Source organism: Notechis scutatus, chromosome 2, assembly GCF_049901735.1.
Source record: "Notechis scutatus isolate UNSWTSFEM ecotype Mainland chromosome 2, rNotScu1.2, whole genome shotgun sequence".
Classification (NCBI taxonomy): Eukaryota; Metazoa; Chordata; class Lepidosauria; order Squamata; family Elapidae; genus Notechis; species Notechis scutatus.
The window spans coordinates 15,387,233-15,408,142 of NC_142010.1; the positions used below are offsets into that span (position 1 = coordinate 15,387,233).

At 41.7% G+C, this 20,910-nt stretch overlaps 2 protein-coding genes across 5 annotated transcripts in view; one reads left to right on the forward strand and one right to left on the reverse strand.

Moving 5' to 3' along the window:
- Nucleotides 1-20,910, forward strand: part of LOC113432332 (uncharacterized) — a 149,987-nt gene that overhangs the window by 112,623 nt on the left and 16,454 nt on the right.
- Nucleotides 1-20,910, reverse strand: part of LOC113427510 (uncharacterized) — a 124,972-nt gene that overhangs the window by 22,544 nt on the left and 81,518 nt on the right. Inside the window, exons 1-5 of one of the 4 annotated variants that reach the window (XM_087953444.1) lie at nucleotides 10,858-11,000; nucleotides 9,918-10,524; nucleotides 9,580-9,694; nucleotides 9,399-9,466; nucleotides 7,676-7,805 (exon numbers count right to left, since the gene is read on the reverse strand). In XM_087953444.1, the coding sequence (XP_087809570.1) occupies nucleotides 7,676-7,805; nucleotides 9,399-9,466; nucleotides 9,580-9,694; nucleotides 9,918-10,337 (733 nt within the window). In that variant the 5' untranslated portion in view covers nucleotides 10,338-10,524; nucleotides 10,858-11,000. Of the gene's footprint in view, nucleotides 1-7,675; nucleotides 7,806-9,398; nucleotides 9,467-9,579; nucleotides 9,695-9,917; nucleotides 10,772-10,857; nucleotides 11,001-11,030; nucleotides 11,038-13,277; nucleotides 14,639-18,478; nucleotides 18,662-20,910 lie in introns of those variants that run through there. The other 3 variants (XM_087953452.1, XM_087953451.1, XM_087953449.1) reach the window with 3 other exon arrangements.

Genomic DNA, 20,910 nt, shown 5'->3' on the forward strand with positions numbered 1-20,910 from the left:
AGGAGGGCTTTGCCGTTCTCTTGTTCTTTGTCTTGGATTTTGGTTGGGGTTTCTTTTTGGATTAGGTGGGTAATCTTCTTTCTTTGGAATCCATTGGCTGTTAGTACGTTGGTGAGAGTGTTTAGTTCGGTTTTTAGGTGTTGTTCATCAGCTAAGCATTTTGTTCTGGAGATGAGTATCTCAGCTACGGAATTGATCTGTGCTGGGTGGTGGTGTGAGAGTGCATGTAGATAGCGGTTTGTTTGTGTTTTCTTCTGGTAGATGGTGTGTCCTAGGGAGCCATTGGGTTTTTTTTATACCAAGACATCTAGGAAGGGAAGTTGATTGTTAGCTTCTGTTTCCATGGTGAATTGTATTTTGGGGTGTAGGCTGTTGAGGTGTGTGAGGAAGTTGTTCAGTTTTTCTTTCCCGTGTGGGCCAGATTATGAAGGTGTCATCTACGTATCTGAGCCAGAGTTTGGGTTTGTGATCATATTTTTCTAGAGCTTGTGTTTCAAAGTGTTCCATGTAGAGGTTTGCGATGACAGGTGAGAGGGGTGATCCCATGGGTGCTCCTTCTATTTGTTTGTATTTTTGTCCGTTGTAGGTGAAGTATGTATTGGATAGACAGTGGTTGGTCAGATCTAGGATGTGCTGGGGGGGGTTGTATTTGTTTTGGATGGCTGTCAAGGCTTCTTTTATTGGCACTTGGGTGAAGAGGGATATGACATCGAAGCTCACTAGTAGGTCGCTGGGTTGTAAGTTTTGTTTCTTTATGATCTCGATGAACTGTGTTAGGGATAACATTGTTTACCCTAACTGGTTTGGGTAAAAATAATAAATATGGTATCATGGTTTGTTAGTTAAAGTGTGTGTAACTTTAACAGCAAGAATGTAATTAAGGGTGTGGTTGTAAAAGCACTATATATGAAGCGAGGCAAATGCAGCTCTCTCTCTCTCTGGCTTACTGATCCCTAATTACTGGATGGATTGATGACTGCGTTCTTGCTGAAACGGGGAGATTTTCTCAACGGAGAGAAGATAAGATTGGACTGATTTATTGTAAGTGTACTGACATAGGCTATTCAACACGGACTTTGCAAATAGAGTATCCCCGACAAGACTTGACTGAAATTGATATATGACTAATGGACCGTTTATATTTTGACTATGCTATAATTCTTAAATGGAATAAACTATATTCTTGATAGCACAAGCGTATCTGTATTTTTACTGCGTGTTAACTAGAAAACTTATCTCACATATTTACCTGTCTTCCTATCTGACTTCGCTGCACGTTCTGTTTAGCTTGTTTTCCTTAACACCCGTTGGGGAATCCAGGCTTAACACTGGTTATGGGCCCAGAGAGACTGCAAAGTCAGTTTAACTAGGATAAAAACGGGTTTATGTAAAAAGTGAGATTTTGTGTTGTTACACGTTACAGTAAACAGACAGCTGTGTTTTATCAATTATAGTTTTATATCCATATTGTGAAACATGGCACAAGTCAGTCTACAAAGTTTGTCCCTTATATCCAAGCTGGATGGAACAAACTATGTTTCATGGTCTATGAAATGTAGTCTACTTCTACGAAGAGAAGGTCTGTGGAACATAATTGAAAACCCACCAAACGTAGAAGAATGGGATTCTGAAGATGAGGAATATAGTCAAAAGATAGAAGAATTTAAACAGAAAAATGAACAAGCACTTTGCATCATAGCATTAACATTAACTGATCAGCAACTTGTTCATATACGAGGAGAGCAAACTGCTGTTGGGTGTTGGCAAAAACTGAAGAGGATTTATGTCAGAGATAACGTTGGTGCTCACATAAATCTAACACGGAAGCTTTTCCGCACGTATCTCCAAAAGAATGGTGATATGCTGAGTCATTTGAATACTATGAAAAGCATTTTCCAAGAACTTCATGAGAAGGAGTTAATTTTCTCTGAGCTACACCAGGTCTACATAATTCTATCTTCATTAGACGAAAGTTTTGATGACTACGTAACTTCCCTTGAAATATTGCCTAAAGAAAGTCTAACTTTAACTGATATCACTGGCAGATTGATTGAAGAGGCCAGAAGAAGACTTGAAAGAGATCAGTTAAGGAGGGAGCAACCTCAAAAGGAAAATAATGAATCTCCTACTGCATATGCAATTAAAAAGTGTTTTAATTGTGGAGGGAGAGGACATTTTGCAAGATTTTGTAAGAAACCAAAGCGCCAGAATGCAAGCCAGAATGCTGTAAGCCATCAAAGAAGAAATAAGAATTATGAGTTAGCAATGTATAGTAATGAAGTTGTAAAAAATAATTTATGGGTGGTTGACAGTGGCGCGTCCCACTGTATTACAAATGATAGCAAAAAATTTGTAAAAATGTCCATGAGTTCACAACATATCTCATTGGCAAACGGATGGAAATTGAAGGCAAAAGGTGAAGGCATAGCTCATTGTTCTAGTATAAAGGAGAACATAAAAATGTTATATGTACCTCAACTTAAATTTAATTTGCTTTCTGTTAGAATGTTGGTTAGATTAGGATACATAATTACCTTTAAGGGAGATACTTGTTTAATTGAAAAAGAAGGTAAGAAAATTACTGCATCTTTAAGAGGTGACTTATATGTGTTAAACGATAATGGTTTAGAAGTGGCTAACACAGTTTATGATAATAAGAAACCTCATGATGAATGTATTCACTTGTTACACCGACGGCTAGGTCATTTAAATTTTAAAATGATTAAGAGAACTGTTCAACTATCTAAAGAAATAAGTTTGAAACCTTGTAATAAGTATTTGCAATGTTCTGCTTGTAATCAAAACAAAAGCAAAGTTATACCAGCAAATAGAGTTGATGGATTTACTACCAAAGAGCCTTTAGAGGTAGTATTTGCCGATATAATAGGTGCTAAAAAGCCAAGTGTAGGTGGTGCTAGATACATATTAAGCATAATGGACCACTATTCTAGGTATGGTTTCTGTTTTTTAATGAAGAGAAAAACTGAAACATATACAAATTTCTTTAATTGGTTAAAATTTGCAGAGAGGAAAACTAAAAAGAAATTAGTAACTCTTATAACAGATAATGGTGCGGAATTTACAAATAATAAATTCCAGAATAGACTTAGAATGGCAGGTATTCAACATAAAAAGTCTGCACCATATAGGCCTCAGCATAATGCATTTATAGAGAGACGAGGCCAAACACTGCAATCAATGGGAAGAACAATGTTATCTGATTCTGGATTACCTGACAATTTGTGGGGAGAAGCTATAATGTGTGGTAATCACATATTAAACAATGTTGTTAATTCAACAACAGGTGAATTACCATTCACTTTGTGGCATGGTAGGAAACCTGATTTGAGTTATATTCACACATTTGGTGCACCAGCATGGGTGCATATCCCTACACAACTCAGGCACAAAGGACAACATAGAGCTAAAAGATTAATTTTTGTTGGATATCAAGCAAATCATAGATCTTATAGATTCTGGGAACCAGGTACATCTAGAGTATACTGCAGTGCTAGTGCACAATTCCTAGAACATATAGGATGGAATAGATTAGAGCAGGATTCAGATAATGAATCCTCCCCGTAGAGGTGCAATATTTGTTTTCTGAGGTTCTCGCGGGTATTTGTATGTGGATATTCGGGTTTTCTCCCGCGTAAGATTGGAAGTATCTAGGCAACGTTTCGATGAAGTCTCATTCATCATCTTCAGGCTTCTGTCTTCAGCTCTGTGCTTCTCAGAGTGATGTGAGCTTGCAGCTGCTTCTTCCTTTTAACTGCTAGTGGGGGTGTGACTTGATTGGTTGGGGGCTTGGCTGTGTTCTGATTGGGTGGGGGTTGTTAGGGATAATATTGTTTACCCTAACTGGTTTGGGTAAAAATAATAAATATGGTATCATGGTTTGTTTAGTTAAAGTGTCTGTAACTTTAACAGTAAGAAAGTAACACCTCTACGGGGAGGAAACCCACCATCTGACCAGGACTTATGAAAAACTTGAAGTCCAAAGAGCTTCCATTTTATGTGACCTCGCATTCCTATGCAACTGCCGAGATCAAAATTTAATTCCCACAAGCTTCCAATTGAAATTCCACACCAACACAGCAGCCACCAAACGCATCCTAAAAAGAACAGAATTGGCCCTAATTAGAAATGAACTTCACACAAAAAGATTTCTCCTAGACCAAATCAACAAAGATCTCCTCACACTTCACCTCAGACTCAGCAACAAGATTCACCCTTTACTTTGGGACAAATCCAAACAACTCGCTGTCTGAAGAGCCAAAACACAGACCACCCTCAAGACAGACACACACACACCAACAAACTCAGAAAACTACAACAACGCCAGAAACCAACTCCTCCCCCTCACAGCCACACATGAAACAAACAGTGCACAACATCTCAGACAAGATCCTCACCGAAGCCGAAACCAAGGTCCTTTCAAAAGGATTCAACTTTGCTGTCGCTCCCAAACACATCCCCACAGAAACCATCATATGCGGAGTTGAAACCAGCCTGACCAAAACCAACCCTGATGATGCTAATAGAATCAGACTCGAAATCACCAACATCCTCTGCACTAGCAAACCACCCAAAAGCAACTTATCCAAAGAAGAACAAACTGCACTACGTATCCTGAAAGAAGACACCAGCATAATAATCCTACCAGCAGACAAGGGCAACGCGACAGTGGTTATGAACACATCTGACTACCAAACCAAGTTAAACAACCTACTCCTAGACCCCACATACAAACCCCTAAAGACAGACCCCACCACCTACCTAGAAAAAACCACCAGATCCAAAATAAAAGCCTCCCCATCAGCGAAGAAATCCAGCAAAGAATCATACCCAGAGAGAAATCATCCAGATGCCCTAAGCTTTATGGTCTCCCCAAGATACACAAAGAAGGAACTCAACTTAGACCAATAGTCAGCTCCATAGGCTCACCTCTACAAAACCTAGCCAAATTTCTCGCCAAACAACTACAGCCCTATGCAGAATCCATCAACTCACATGTAAGAAACTCATTCCAGTTCATCGAGATCATAAAGAAACAAAACTTACAACCCAGCGACCTACTAGTGAGCTTCGATGTCATATCCCTCTTCACCAAAGTGCCAATAAAAGAAGCCTTGACAGCCATCCAAAACAAATACAACCCCCCCAGCACATCCTAGATCTGACCAACCACTGTCTATCCAATACATACTTCACCTACAACGGACAAAAATACAAACAAATAGAAGGAGCACCCATGGGATCACCCCTCTCACCTGTCATCGCAAACCTCTACATGGAACACTTTGAAACACAAGCTCTAGAAAAATATGATCACAAACCCAAACTCTGGCGGCTCAGATACGTAGATGACACCTTCATAATCTGGCCACACGGGAAAGAAAAACTGAACAACTTCCTCACACACCTCAACAGCCTACACCCCAAAATACAATTCACCATGGAAACAGAAGCTAACAATCAACTTCCTTCCTAGATGTCTTGGTATACAAAAAACCCAATGGCTCCCTAGGACACACCATCTACCAGAAGAAAACACATACAAACTGCTATCTACATGCACTCTCACACCACCACCCAGCACAGATCAATTCCGTAGCTGAGATACTCATCTCCAGAACAAAATGCTTAGCTGATGAACAACACCTAAAAACCGAACTAAACACTCTCACCAACGTACTAACAGCCAATGGATTCCAAAGAAAGATTACCCACCTAATCCAAAAAGAAACCCCAACCAAAATCCAAGACAAAGAACAAGAGAACGGCAAAGCCCTCCTCCCATATATAAAAGGCACTACAGACAAAATCAGCAAGATCCTCCAAAAACACAACATTAAAACAGCATTCTGCACAAACAGAAAAATATCCACCATCCTAAGAAACCCTAAAGACAAAATCGAGTTAGAAAACCAAGGAGTATACAAAATCCCTTGCACCGCCTGCCCCACCACATACATTGGACAAACTAACAGAAGAATAAGTGCACGCGTTGAAGAACATAAGAACTCAATCAAAAAAGAAGAACCGACCTCTTCCCTGGTCCAACACCTCAAAGCCACAGGACATGAGATTGACTTTAAAAATACCAGAACTATCGCCAAAACAGAACACTTCAACAACAGAATAATCAGAGAAGCCATAGAGATAGAAAAACGCCCACACAGCATGAATAAAAGAGATGACACCTCCCGCTTACCAGCCATTTGGAAACCCGCCCTCATGAACAGACGAGTGCCTAACATGATGAATGACACCAGACCCACACCCACGAGGGTCACACAAGATGCCACCACCACACTTCCACGTAAAAAGCAGACTCACACCCACACAGAAGATGAGACACGACCACAGACCAGAAGCCGCACTGCAGCTGCATCACTACCCACTTCAAACCCCTCTGAGCCATACATAAAGCGAACTGACCCCCACCATGAAGATGCAGCACGACCACGAACTCGAAGCCAAACAGCAAGATCACAGCTCACCAGCTCTAATCCCCAGTAACTAAGACCAACCTGAGCACAACCAAGCCCCCACCTGAACAGAACACACCTCCAGCCAATCAGAACATGGCCAACCCCCACCCAATCAGAACACAGCCAAGCCCCCAACCAATCAAGTCACACCCCACTAGCAGTTAAAAGGAAGAAGCAGCTGCAAGCTCACATCACTCTGAGAAGCATAGAGCTGAAGACAGAAGCCTGAAGATGATGAATGAGACTTCATCGAAACGTTGCCTAGATACTTCCAATCTTACGCGGAGAAAACCCGAATAACCAAAGATCCACATACAAATACCCGCGTGTGTGTGTGTGTGTGTGTGTGTATATATATATATATATATATATGGAAATGTAAAAGATGTGTTGATGTTGATACAATGATGTAGAAAGTTTTATGTTCTTAAATTTTGAAAACTGAATAAGGTATTTATTAAAAAAAAAGAACTGATGGCTCGCTACATCGTTCCAACGTCAGTCACGGCAGAATGAGGTCAGGTTATAGATAGGGCGATTTTGTTGCAGCCCCTCTGCTGTCATTTGTAAGTGTGAATGACAGCCGTGATGCTGCAGCATTTTTAATTTCAGGACTGAGTCTTAGGTACTTTGGAGAGGGCTAGGTCGTAACTTGATATGGTTGCTTAGTGAACTATCATAACTCGGGGATCACCTGTACCAGAGGATGCTATGCCTCACACTTCATGAGGACTTTGTTGTTGAATTGGATTGGGAGAATGCTCTTCGATGGCCTGAGTGTGAAAGGGGGAAAATGACAACACATTCTTCTCACATGACTTCCAGAATACAATTAAAAGCACACCCCATCCTTCTCAGCCTCCACAGATAAGTTCAAATAGAAATAAGGACAAATGATAATACATTCCTTTCACATGACTTCCAAAGGACACATAAAAGAAACCTCATTCTTCTCAGCCTCCACAGATAAGTTCAAATAGAAATGGAAAAATACTGATAAGAAATGGCCCAAAAGCATCTAAGCAAAGAGACATTCATTCTTTCCTTCCTTGGAATACCAGAAGGCCGGATATTTTCCTTTTCCCTTCGAGGAGATGATATCTGATTAGTGGTTTTTTAATAAATAATAACTATAATCTGTCTTCTTGAACTCTGATTTGGGACAAGAAAACTCTTACCCAGAGAGACCACATTCCTATGGTTTTCAAGCATGACTTCTGAATGCAGCGCTTTTTGGTCAGGATCCAGCTGAGACCATTCCTCCTCAGAGAAATACACAGCCACCTCCTCGAAGGACACAAGATTCTCCTGAACACAGAAAAAAAGAACAGAACAAGAGGATTCAGAAGATCTGTTCATCTTTAGCAATGATTTAGACAAGAGGATAGAAGGGGAACTCATCAAATTTGCAGACAAGACCTAATTGATAGGAATATCAACACTCCAGAAGATAAGCTTGAGATAGAGAAGGATCGACAGATTGGGCCCCATTTAAGAAAATGAAAAACAACGTTGAAAAATGTAAGGTTCTACATTTAGGAAAGAAAAACCAAATGCACAGGAATTGAATAAGTGATACCTGGCTCAACAGTAGAAAGTACAATAGGTATCTTGGGAACCAAGTGGACAATCACTGACACCACCACCCCAAAAAAAACCCCCAAAAGAATCATAGGCTGCATTAAGAGGGACAGAATCAAGATCACATGAAGTGGTAGTACCACTTTAAAATGCATCCAGTTTTGGTTGCCAGATATAAAAAATATCTTGAGACTATAGAAAGAGTACAGAGAAGAGCAACAAAAATTACTAGGGCCTTCGAGTCTAAAACATATAAATAATGGTTGCTGGAATTGGGTATGTCTAGTTTAATGAAAAGAAGAACTGGGGGGGGGGGTGGGGTACATGATAGCAGTGTTCCAAGATGGAATGGATGGATTCAAGGAAAGAATCAACCTATAATTAAAGAGAAATTAACTGACAGCTAGAACAATTAATCAGTGGAATGACTTGCCTCCAGAAATTGTAGATGCTCCAACACTGGAGGCGTTCAAGAAGAAATTGAACAGCCATTTATCTGAAATGTTATAGGGCTTCCTGTCTGAGCAGGGGGTTGGACTAGAAGACCTCTAAGATCCCTACCAACTCTATTCTTCTGTTCTACTGATCCCAAATTCCCAAAGCAAAGATATGCACCAAGTTAAATGGCTGTGCATCACACAAGTCCTCATTTTAGGTGACAAAATGGGCAAATCTGAAAAAAAAAATTAACTGAAGAAATATTTGGGGAAGTTTTATCAAGTTGATTGATTCAGTGCCTTTCAGTAAAGCAATCCCATTTCTGGATCAGCTGATCTATCGCTCTGATAACCATTGATTGATCTAGTAGTCTGAGCCATTGGCTGAAAGGAAGAAAACAAAGAAGAGAAAATTCCCTGGGAAATTAATTTCTCAGCCTTTGCAAAGCAGGAATATTTGATCTCCTAATCAAGGCACAAATCAGAGGATTGGAAATTATTTTGTAGCCCAAAGTACCTTGATTACATCATCAAAACAGCCACTCCCTTTGGATTTTAATAGTCTGCTTTATTTTTTAATATGATTTGCTTATTCTTCAACTATTATAAATAAGGGTTCTAAAAAAATGGTAATGTAGCCATGTGAGTATTTGGTTATTTTTCATTAGCCTTGCACAATTCCAAGTAAAAGAATTACACACAAAAAATGGCTCACTAGCAGTCCCTGCCACTGTGGTATGTTCATTCTGCTCTCCATGTTGTGGAAGAACACAAAAATAATCCAGGCCAAACAAGGGGGGAAAACAGAAGGAGAGAGCACTCTGCACACCCGGTTCATTTCCTGAAGGGGGAATACAAATTTAATAACTTTTCCCTTTCTTACTTGATTTGGGGATTCAACCGTTGTTTGATCTCCATCATTAAAACCAGAAAACTTCGTTCTTTTTTTCTCTGTAAGGAATAAGTAATTTCAAAACGCATAATTAACAAAATAGGAGAAGTTCTATAGAAGAGAAGAGCGAGCAAAGATAAGACAGATGGGTAATCTGAGCATCTTCGATTACCTCCTAAGCTGTCCCGACTTGGATCTTCCCAAGGGATCCTCCTGAAAAATAACTCCTGAGGGGGATTTGATGGATTCTCCTTTCCCTCAGGATCTCTGATATCCATAGTGCAACACTTCAAACAGGAGAAAGGAAAAAAGAAACAGAATTAATGTATATCACAAAATAAAGTGGAACACAATATCCAGAACACAACCTCAAAGCCCCCAATATCCATCAACATGGTTGAGTGAGAAAACAATGGAACAATGTTGTACAAGAATTGGTAGGACATCGCCACATATTATGAATGTCAGGGAAGTTTGAGAAGGAGGGGTGAGCTTCCTAAAGTGTCTCACCTGCAACTGTACCTGCTCCTTCTGCTCCTCCGCCTGGCTCAGAAGGAAGCCTTCCGCCAGGGCCACCACCTGGGAGCTGGTCTCTGCTCCACAGTCCCGCACCCAGCCCTCCATCTCTGGGGGTAGAAGGAACAGGAGCTGCTCCAGAACAACCAGGTCCAGCATCTGGGCTTTGGTGTGCTTTTCCGGTTTCAGCCATCGCCTACAAAAGTCATGGAGTTGGCTGCAAAGTCCTCGGGGACCTTCAGCCTCCCGGTATTGGAGGCTCCTGAAGTTGCAGGGCTGGACTTCTAAAGGGAGGATGGTTTCCTCCTCCAGGATCTTCTGCCCATGTCTTGTCCAGATCTCCCCACCCTTCCCAGGCTGAACAGCTGAAGAGCCTTTTCCGCTTCCTTCCTTTGCAAAAGGTTGCGCCTCCATCTTTTCTCTCTCCTGCAGAGCAGCTTAAAATGGGTCCAAGGACTCTTGTCGACCTCCAGGTGCTTTTTCCTTCACAGGATCATTTCTGGGGCCCCAGGACGGATCCCTGAAAGTTATTTCGCTCTTTTTTTCACCCAAGAGAAAATTTTGGCTTGCAAAGATTTCAAATGACTTCGAGTTTCTGTATCTGAGATGGAAAGAAAAACCAACTCCAAGAATTAGAAAGTGGAATTCAGTCCTTGAACCCCCTTCCCACAACCTGCCCGGAGCCCCAAGTGGCTCATCCCCGAGCAGGGACCAGGTCCCCCCCCCCCTCGAGTAGGGCCAGGAAGGAGGCAGATGGAGAGGCCGGCCCACTTCTCTCCCCCTCTGGAGACAGGATCGGGCCCTCGAGAAGAGTCTGGTGCGAATCCTGCCTACTCCTCGCCCGGTTTCTCTCCTCTCCTGCTGGGCCTCCTCAAAGCTGACCCTCCCCCCCACTACCGGGCTCTTCCCCCGACAAGGGGCGGAGGGGACGGACCCACAGCGCCTTCCTGTTATCCCCGTTTCCCCCTGCATGGAGAGTGCGGCTGGAGAGCATGGGATCCGGGGTTGAAGGCGGAGGTGGGCCGGGCGCGGGTCTTTCCCTCCTCCGCCTCCCTTTGCTCGGCAACCGCCCTTCCCCCTCACCTGGGGCACGTCTGGACCTCTCACCGCCACTCTCACGCAGCATCATCGCCGCCTGCGGAGCCCCAGGGGTTAAGCAGAGCGAGTGCGGCAGGGTAGAACAGCAAGCATTTGTGATGTCACTTCCTTCTAGGCCTTTCCCCCCCCCCAACAAAGCCAGCTGTGACGTTCGCCTTCCAGTGGACCAATGGGGAAGGTGCTGGAATTCCCTTCTCTTGGGGGAGGTCGCCCCCTGCCGAAAAGTTCCAGGATCGTAGAAAGGGCGGGAAAGAGGAGCGCGTCTGAGGGGAAGGGAGAGAATAGAATAGAAGAATCGAATATTTTATTGACCAAGTGTGATTGGACACACAAGGAATTTGTCTTGGTGTAAATACTCTCAGTATACATAAAGAAAAGGTACATTCATTAAGAATCAAGAATCATAGTACAACACTTAATGATAGTCATAGGGTACAATCAACAATCAAATCATACTAGGAAACATTCAAGTGGGAGGGGAGGGGTGATAAGGAGTGATGAGAAGATTAACAGTAATAGTAGTGTACACTATGTAAATAGTTGGACAGTGTTGAGGGAATGATTTGTTTAGCAGACCAACATCTGTCCTGTTGGGTTGCAGAACCAAACCAGACAGTTATAGAGGTGCAGATGATAGACTCAATAATTCCTCTGGCGGGGATGATGGGCTTGGGAGTAGGAAAGGCACCTCTGAATGACTCCCTGCCCGTCGCGGGGACCCTGAACAAAATGAAAAAAGAAAACCAGTTCCAAAATGGAGGAAAAGCTGACACTTCTGGATATTCCGGAAATTTTACCTCATAACGGAGCTCCTTAATTGAAAAAGGAAGAAGGTAAAATGGCATTTCACCTCTGACTAGAGAAAAGGTGGAGTTACACAAGAAAGAAAGGAAGCTTGTGGAGAGGGAATATAAAGCTAAACCACGGTGAGGAAAAACAGCTTCAACTCAGGAGGACCTGAAATATGCCCCTCACCCCAAGCACATCCGAACACTTTAGTGTATTAGTAATTTTTAATGCAATGAAAAGAATTGTGTGCATGTTTAGCAAGTAATGACACCACTGATAAAGTAATTTTGTTTGTTAATGTTGGCATATCATAAAGACAAAAACATGGCCCTAATGCTTGAAAAGTATCCTTTGCCCATGCATGTGTTTCAGCTTCTGTTCATTCTGGGTCCTTGTTTCAGTGATCTATCTGCGATTGGCGAGCTCAGTCTGTCACTTAAATTTGCTTACCAGGAGTCTGCACTGAATAATAGAACCTTCAGTCCTAAGGGATATTCAAAAAGCAGAGCCAAAGATCTAAAGATTAACTAGAAAGCCAGGAATCCAACCATTTCTTGCTTCCTAGCTAATCTAAATCTCCCAGCACAAAAGAGCTAATGGTCGGAAAAATAGCAATTTAGCAGGCAAGTTTGCCGGGTAAGGAGTGAGTGGGCAGGGAGGGTTCCTGTGGGCCATGTGGGCGGTGCAGCCTGGTGTTTCTGCGCAGCCTGGATTAATTGCTTTGGGGGTATGCTCTGGGTGGGATTTCTCTGTGGCTCACCAAAATTTTCTTGCAGCCCACCAGTGGGCTACAGCCTGCTGGTTAGCGACCACTGCTATAGTGGATATACTCATAAGAGGGAGATACTTCAAATGATTAGGGAATCTGCACCATTTAAATATTGGAACCCTCACATCACTTTCAGGTCAAATTGCTAAGTCCTGAGAGGTGTGGACTTACTAAGGCTTTATGAAAGGCTACTAATACTTCAGGTGGTTTTGATTCTATGCCTCTGTTTAAACAACCAAGGATGATATTAGCTTTTTGGCTGCTGCTGCACACAGGTGATTCATGCTTAAGTGATCATCCATTCAGACTCCAAGGACCCTTTCACACTTACTATTTTTGAGCCAAGTTTCAGGTTTTTCCTGGCCAGGTGTAAAATCTTACTTTTCTCCATATTAAATTTCAATGTGTTGGATTCAATCTTGTCTCATTTGGATCAGAAAGGCACAACATACACATAAAAATCTATAGAGACATGGTGGGTCAGAGGTTAGAATGCACTACTACAGGCTAATTGCCCACAGCCAGGAGTTTGATTCTGACAGGCTCATGGTTGATTCAGCTCCCATCCTTCTGAGATGGGTAAAGATAGATTGCTGGGGACCATAGGCTGACTTTGTAAACTGCTCCTAGTGTGTGGTAAATCATTGTGGTATATAAGTCTAAGTGGAATTGCTATTGCTATATAGTTTCTACCGAGCATGTATCCTTTTATGAGAAGTAAAATTACTATTCTGAGCAAAGGTCTTCCCACATTCCATGCATTTATATGGCCTCTCTCCTGTGTGGATTTTGTTGTGGCAAGTAAGAGCATACTTCCCAGCAAATGTCTTTCCACAATGCATGCATTTATATGGTTTCTCTCCTATGTGAATCTTGTTGTGGTACCTAAGTCCACCGCTCTGAGCAAAGGTCTTCCCACACTCCATGCATTTATACGGCTTTTCTCCTGTGTGGTTTCTCATATGGGTACTAAGATTACCACTTCGAGCAAAGGTCTTTCCACACTCCATACATTTATATGGTTTTTCCCCTGTGTGGATTATCATATGGGAACTAAGATGACCACTTTGAGCAAAGGTCTTCCCACACTCCAAGCATTTATACGGCTTCTTCCCTGTGTGGATCATCTTATGGCGAATAAGATTATCTTTTTTAGCAAAGGTCTTTCTACACTCAATGCATTTATACGGCTTTTCCCCTGTGTGGATTCTCATATGGGTACTAAGATGACTACTTTGAGCAAAGGTCTTTCCACACTCTATACATTTATATGGTTTTTCCCCTGTGTGGATCATCTTATGGCAAATAAGATTACCTCTTAGAGCAAAGGTCTTTCCGCACTCCATACATTTATATGGTTTTTCCCCTGTGTGGATTATCATATGGGAACTAAGATGACCACTTTGAGCAAAGGTCTTCCCACACTCCATGCATTTATACGGCTTCTCCCCTGTGTGGATCGTCTTATGGCAAATAAGACTACCTATTTGAGCAAAGGTTTTTCCACACTCCAAGCATTTATATGGTTTCTCTCCTGAGTGGATCCTTTTATGGGAAATAAGATTATGCCATCTTGTGAATGTGTTACCACACTCTCTGCATTTGTAGAGCTTCTCCCCAGTGTGAATCCTTTCATGGGAAGTAAGTTGCCTACTTTTTCTAAAACATGTTCCACATTCCAAACATTTATAAGGCTTCTCTTTTATATCAATCACTTTTTTAGATGTAAGGAACTTATTTCTAAGAGAAGGAATGAATGTCTCATTGTAATTTTGTCTATTGTGTCTTCTCATAGCATCTTCTCCATTGTCTTGGCTTAAATAGTGTTCTTTTACTTGTAGTTTAGCTTTCATTGGCTTCACACTTTTCCCATTATATTTTTTCCTTATTTCCTCTTGCTGGGCATCAGTGGAAAATGAGCTTTCCTGATTCCAATGATTTGACTGGTTTCTCACATGGCTTTTGAATTCCGTTCGAATTCCAAACTTCTCCATTCCATCTTTAGCAGTGATCATTTGGGACAGTTCACAGGAATCTTGATTATCCTGTCCATTGTTACCTTCAAATCAAAAGAGAAATGAAAATGATAACAAGCTGAGAAATAGATCAAACTGCACAAAATCAAGTGAATTTCCTTCTGAATTTTTCCAAAATTCCATTATGTTAAAAATTTGCCTTTTACAGTGGTGTGATATAGACATGATTTCTAAATTAATGAGTCCTGAAAGCTTTGAAAATATCTAGAAAACATCTCTTTCTTTACAATTATCTATATATGCAAATCTCACTCAAAGTTTTTTTTTTTGAATTAAGGAATAATCAGGGGAAAATCCAAGGAGGAATTAGGAGAAATCTTAAGATTTATTGGGTGGGTTAATTTCAGCAGAGACCTTTGATTAAAAATAACACTAGAATGGTAATGAACATATTAGAATACTATGAGGCACACCCTGGAAAGCAGATGGCAATGGTCTTTCTCGATGTGCAAAAAGCGTTTGATAATGTCAATTGGCAGTTCATTATATAGCAATTAAAAAGTATGGATTTCAGTGATAAATTTATCAAAACAATTTGGGCAATCTATTCGATCTAGGCGGCTAGCATAATACTAAATGGTGATAGGACAGAAACATTTAAGATCAACAAGGGAGTAAGACAGGGATGCCCATTGTCACCACTACTCTTTATCCTTACATTAGAGAATTTATTGGAGAATATTAGGAAAAATAAAGAAATTAAAGGGGCTTTAATTAGAAAGGAGCATTATAAAGTACATGCCTTCGCTGGCGATATAGTATCTTTCTTGGAGGATCTGGAGGACACCGGAGTAGAATTAATAAAAGAAATAGAAGAATTTGGCAGTGTTGCGGGACTTAAAATAAATAAAAACAAAACAAAGATGAACAAAAAAAAAAAAAAAGAATTGGAAGAAAAATTGGGAATGCAAATTGTCAAAAAAATATGTAGGCATTTGGTTAAACCAAGGTGTTCATCAATTAAAAAAGATAATTATGATAAGTTAATGACAGAAATTAAAAAAGATTTAGAAATATGGGGGAAATTACAGTTATCGTTAATGTGGAAAATTGCGGCAGTCAAAATGTCCACACTACCAAAAATACTGTCTCTTTCAAACTGTACCGGTGAAATTGGACAAATGTTTTTTGGGAGAATGAGATAAAACAGTCATTAAATCAATTTGGGTGAAAAAAAAAGCTAGGATAAAAATGAAATTACTGCAGGACAAAAGAGAAAGGGGTGGCTTTAGACTCCCTTACTGGGAAATGTATTACCAGAGAGCAGCTATGGTATGGATTAAGGATTGGATTAATTTGGAAAACAAAAGAATACTGCTGATAGAAGGCCACGACTTGCAAAAAGGGTGGCATAGCTTTTTATAGGATGGGAAAAGCAAGCAACATTCATACTTCCAGAAACACCTGATCAGAGACTCAAGAATTCGGATATGGAATAAAATTAAAAAGAATCACTATGATAAAATACCACGCTGGCTGTGAACCAAGGAAGCACAAATTTATCCCAACGTAATGGATCTGGCTAAAATGAGGAACTATAAAGACTTATTAGATGAACAAGGAAGGCTGAAAACAATACAAAAACTACAGCAACAAAATATAGAAATAGACTGGTAGCCATACATACAAGTTCAGGTGAGGAAAAATAAACAAAGAATAATATGGATTTTAAGTGGGAAAACACCAATTAGATGCAATTACACAAGGAACGGGGAGGGGGGGGAATGGTTTCCAAAATATATAATTTTCTATTGGATTTTAAGATGGAAGAGGAGGTGGTAAAGGAGACAATGGTGGTATGGGCAAAAAATGTTAGCCACAATATAGATTTGGAACATTGGGAAAAAATGTAGGGACTAAATTACAAATTAACTATGTCTACAACGTACAGGGAAAACCTATACAAAATGTTTTAAAGGTGGCACCTACCCCCTGCTAGACTAGCAGAAATGTTTAACCTAAGCCCAAATTGCTGGAAGTGTAAGAAGGAAAAAGGTACTTATTTTCATATGTGGTTGACCTGCCCAGAGGTCAAGAAGTATTGGAACATAATTCGATTGTGGCTAGAAGTAATAAAACAGAAAATTGTACCCAAACCAGAAATATTTCTATTAGGCATAATAACAGAAAAATATAATAAAAAAGACAATATTATGTTACATATTTTAACAGCCGCTAGAATTTCTTATGCACAATTTTGGAAGCAGGAAGATGTACCACCAGAGGGTGTTGTTATAAAAAAAAAAAATAGATTGTGCAGAGATGGGACAGGTTAACGATGAAATTAAGAGATAAAGAAGATTTGACATATTATAGTGCCTGGGACACCTGGTATAGTTTAAGAATAAAAAGAAATCAAAATGGCAATTAAATAAAGAATAAGAAACTATGTAAATACTTATACCTATATCTATATTTATCTATATTTATTTATACATTAATTTGAAACTAAATAATGAAAGAAATATGCAACGGTAATGGAATAACGAAGTATGTATGTAGATAAGGAAATGTAAAAGATGTCTTGATTTTGATACAATGATGTAGAAAGTTCTGTGTTCTTAAATTTTGAAAACTGAATAAAGTATTTATTAAAAAAAAAAGAACTGATGGCTCGCTACATCGTTCCAACGTCAGTCACGGCAGAATGAGGTCGGGTTATAGATAGGGCGATTTTGTTGCAGCCCCTCTGCTGTCATTTGTAAGTGTGAATGACAGCCGTGATGCTGCAGCATTTTTAATTTCAGGACTGAGTCTTAGGTACTTTGGAGAGGGCTAGGTCGTAACTTGATATGGTCGCTTAGTGAACTATCATAACTCGGGGATCACCTGTACCAGAGGATGCTATGCCTCACACTTCATGAGGACTTTGTTGTTGAATTGGATTGGGAGAATGCTCTTCGATGGCCTGAGTGTGAAAGGGGGGAAAATGACAACACATTCTTCTCACATGACTTCCAGAATACAATTAAAAGCACACCCCATCCTTCTCAGCCTCCACAGATAAGTTCAAATAGAAATAAGGATAAATGACAACACATTCCTTTCACATGTCCTCCAGAGGACAGATAAAAGAAACCTCGGTCTTCTCAGCCTCCACAGATAAGTTCAAATAGAAATGGAAAAATACTGATAAGAAATGGCCCAAAAGCATCTAAGCAAAGAGACATTCATTCTTTCCTTCCTTGGAATACCAGAAGGCCAGATATTTTCCTTTTCCCTTCGAGGAGATGATATCCGATTAGTGGTTTTTTAATAAATAATAACTATAATCTGTCTTCTTGAAATGTCTGATTTGGGACAAGAAAACTCTTACCCAAAGAGACCACGTTCCTATGGTTTTCAAGCATGACTTCCGAATGCAGCGCTTTTTGGTCAGGATCCAGCTGAGACCATTCCTCCTCCGAGAAATACACAGCCACCTCCTCGAAGGACACAAGATTCTCCTGAACACGGAAAAAAAGAACAGGAAGATTTGCAAGATCTGTTCAACTTCATCAATGATTTGTCTAATAAATAGAAGGGGAACTCATCAATAATAGTAATAGAAGGGGAACTCATCAAATTTGCAGACAAGACCAAATTGACAGTTCCTGACACTGTGATACATTTATTCCTAATTCTTGAAGGACGTTAAAAGAAATGATTCTGGTAAACACAAAGTTGGAGGAGTACCTAGTAGAACAATATAACCAGAGGAAGCTATGTTGAATGACAGTACCTTGAACCTGCTGTTCATGTTGTGGGAGGACACAAAAATAATCCAGTCCAAACAAGGGGAAAATAGAAAGAGAGAGCACTCTGCACAACCACTTCACTTCCTGAAGAGAGTATACAAATCTAAAAACTTTTCCCTTTCTTACTTGATTTAGCGCTTCAACTGCTGTTTGATCGTCGTCATAAAAACCATAAAATTTCATATTTTGTTTCTCTGTAAGGAATAAATAATTTCAAAATAAATAACAAAATATTGTACTTATTTTAGACAATTTAAATGCCGCCTATTCACACATGGCAACTCAAGGCGGCTTACAAAATATCAAACCCATATAAAACAATAAAAATAATAAAAGGATAATTATATAATACATTAAAATAATAAAATCACCCCCGCCCACCCCATCCTGGTGACAGCACCTCACAGAAGCCATTTAAGGGGCTCCATACCGCTCTGCGTTCCCCAGGACCACTGGCAGAACCCGGTCTTGACATCTTCCAGAAGAGTGCTAGACTGGGGGCCATTTTAATCTCTGTGGGATGATGTTCCAGAGAGAGGGAGCCGCCATGGAGAAGGCCCTTCTTCTGGCTCTCACCAGATGCATCTCCCTAGAGGATGGAACATGGAACATTCCCTGCCTCCCTGCTCTGGTGGGTAGGGTATATGTAACTAGTAAGAGAGGGTCCCTCAGATAATCAGGTCCCATGCCATAAAAGGCTTCAAAGGCAACAACCAGCACTTTGAATTGCACCTGGAAGCAAATTGGCAGCCAATGCAGCTCCTGCAGGAGAAGTGATACATGTGCACACCGGGATCTGCACAAAACCATGCAAGCCGCTGTGTCTTGAACCAACTGGAACTTCTGGATGCTCTTCAAGGGTAGCCTCATGTAGAACGTATTGCAATAGTCAAGTCAGAAGCGACTAGGGCATGAGTGACTGTGAGTAGGGATTGTCAGTTCAGGAAGGGGCGTAACTGGCACACACCCCTTAGTGGTGCAAAGGCCCTCCTGGCCACAACCATTACCTGCTCTTTGAGCAAGAATCATGAGCAGGAGAACCCCCAGTTTACGTACAGGGTCTGTTTGGGCTAGTGTCATCCCATCCAAGACCAGAAGTGGCAATTCTCCCTCGGCCAACAAACCCCAAACCCAGAGCCACTTGGTCTTGCCAGGATATAGTTTCAACCCATTGCTCTCCATCCAGCCCCTAACAGCCTCCAGGAACTGCGGGAGGGAGAACTCAGCATCGCTTCACCCACCATAGGCCGAGACATACAGCTGAGTATCATCAGCTCACCCAGCGGCTTCATATAAATGTTGAACAGGAGCAGAGAGAGTACTCAGCCCTGCGGAACACGGCAAAGCAATGGATAAAGGTTGGATCTCTCCCTCCTATCAACACTGACTGAGAGCAGCCGCAGAGGAAGAAGATGAGCCAGGATAGCACAAGGCCTGCCACTCCCATCCCCGAAGCTGCCCCAGGAGAATACCATACTCGATGGTATCAAGTCACCGAAAGGTCAAGAAGAGCAAGGATGGATGTGCTACCCTGATCCTGCTCTCGACAGAGATCATCCAAAATCGTGATCAATGCCGTTTCTGTCCCAAATTCAGGCCTGAATCCTGACTGGTAGGTGTCTAGATCAGTGGTCCCCAACCTTTTTTGTACCAGGGACCGGTTTCAAGCAGAAACATTTTTTCAAGGACGGGGGGGGGGGGGGGGGAGAGAGAATCCGAGTTTGGTAGTTTGCTTGTAGACGTTTCATTACCTGACTAGGTAACATCTGATGTTGTTACCTAGTCGGGTATTAAAACGTCTGCCAGCAAACCACCAAGTTCAGGGGGCACCTCGGCCCTGCCTCCCTCAGCCCCATCCCTCAGGTGTCTCCCTCCCTCAGGTGTCTGCCTCGTTCCTCTCTCAGTCACTCTATCGCTCCTCCACCAGCCCAGGAAGAAACTGCTTCAAAGAAGCCAGGGTGGGGGTGGGGTGGCTTTTCCTGTCGCCGCAGCTTCCCGAAGCGCCCGTTTCACCCCCCCCCCCGCCCGCCGCGCTTCAATCCACATTGCTCCGTTCTGCCTGCCTGCCTGCCTGCCTTCTTCGTTTCGGAGCAGCTTCGGCTGATAAAAAGAGGCGAATAGTTATTATTCTCAGCCGAAGCTGCTCCCAAACAACCAGGCAGGCAGGCAGAACGGCGCACTGTGGATATGAACCGCGAGCGAGCGGGCGGCGGTGGAGGAAATGGGCGCTTCGGAGAAGCTGCAGCGACAGGAAAAGCCACCCCCATCCCAACCGCTTCTTTGAAGCAGTTTCTTCCTGGGCTGGTGGAGGAGTGAGAGAGCGACTGAGAGAGCTGAGCCAGAGAGCAGGACAGGCTTCGGTTGCTTCCTCCCTCCCCTTCTTTCATTTGTGTCCTTGATCCCTGATCCCAGCAGCATTCACCGAAAGCAAAGAAAGACGCCACATTTTTTCTTTGCGGCCCAGTAAAGAGTGCTCCACGGCCCGGTACCGGTCCGTGGCGCGGTGGTTGAGGACCCCTGGTCTAGATAATCCATTTCATCAAGAAACCTCTGGAGCT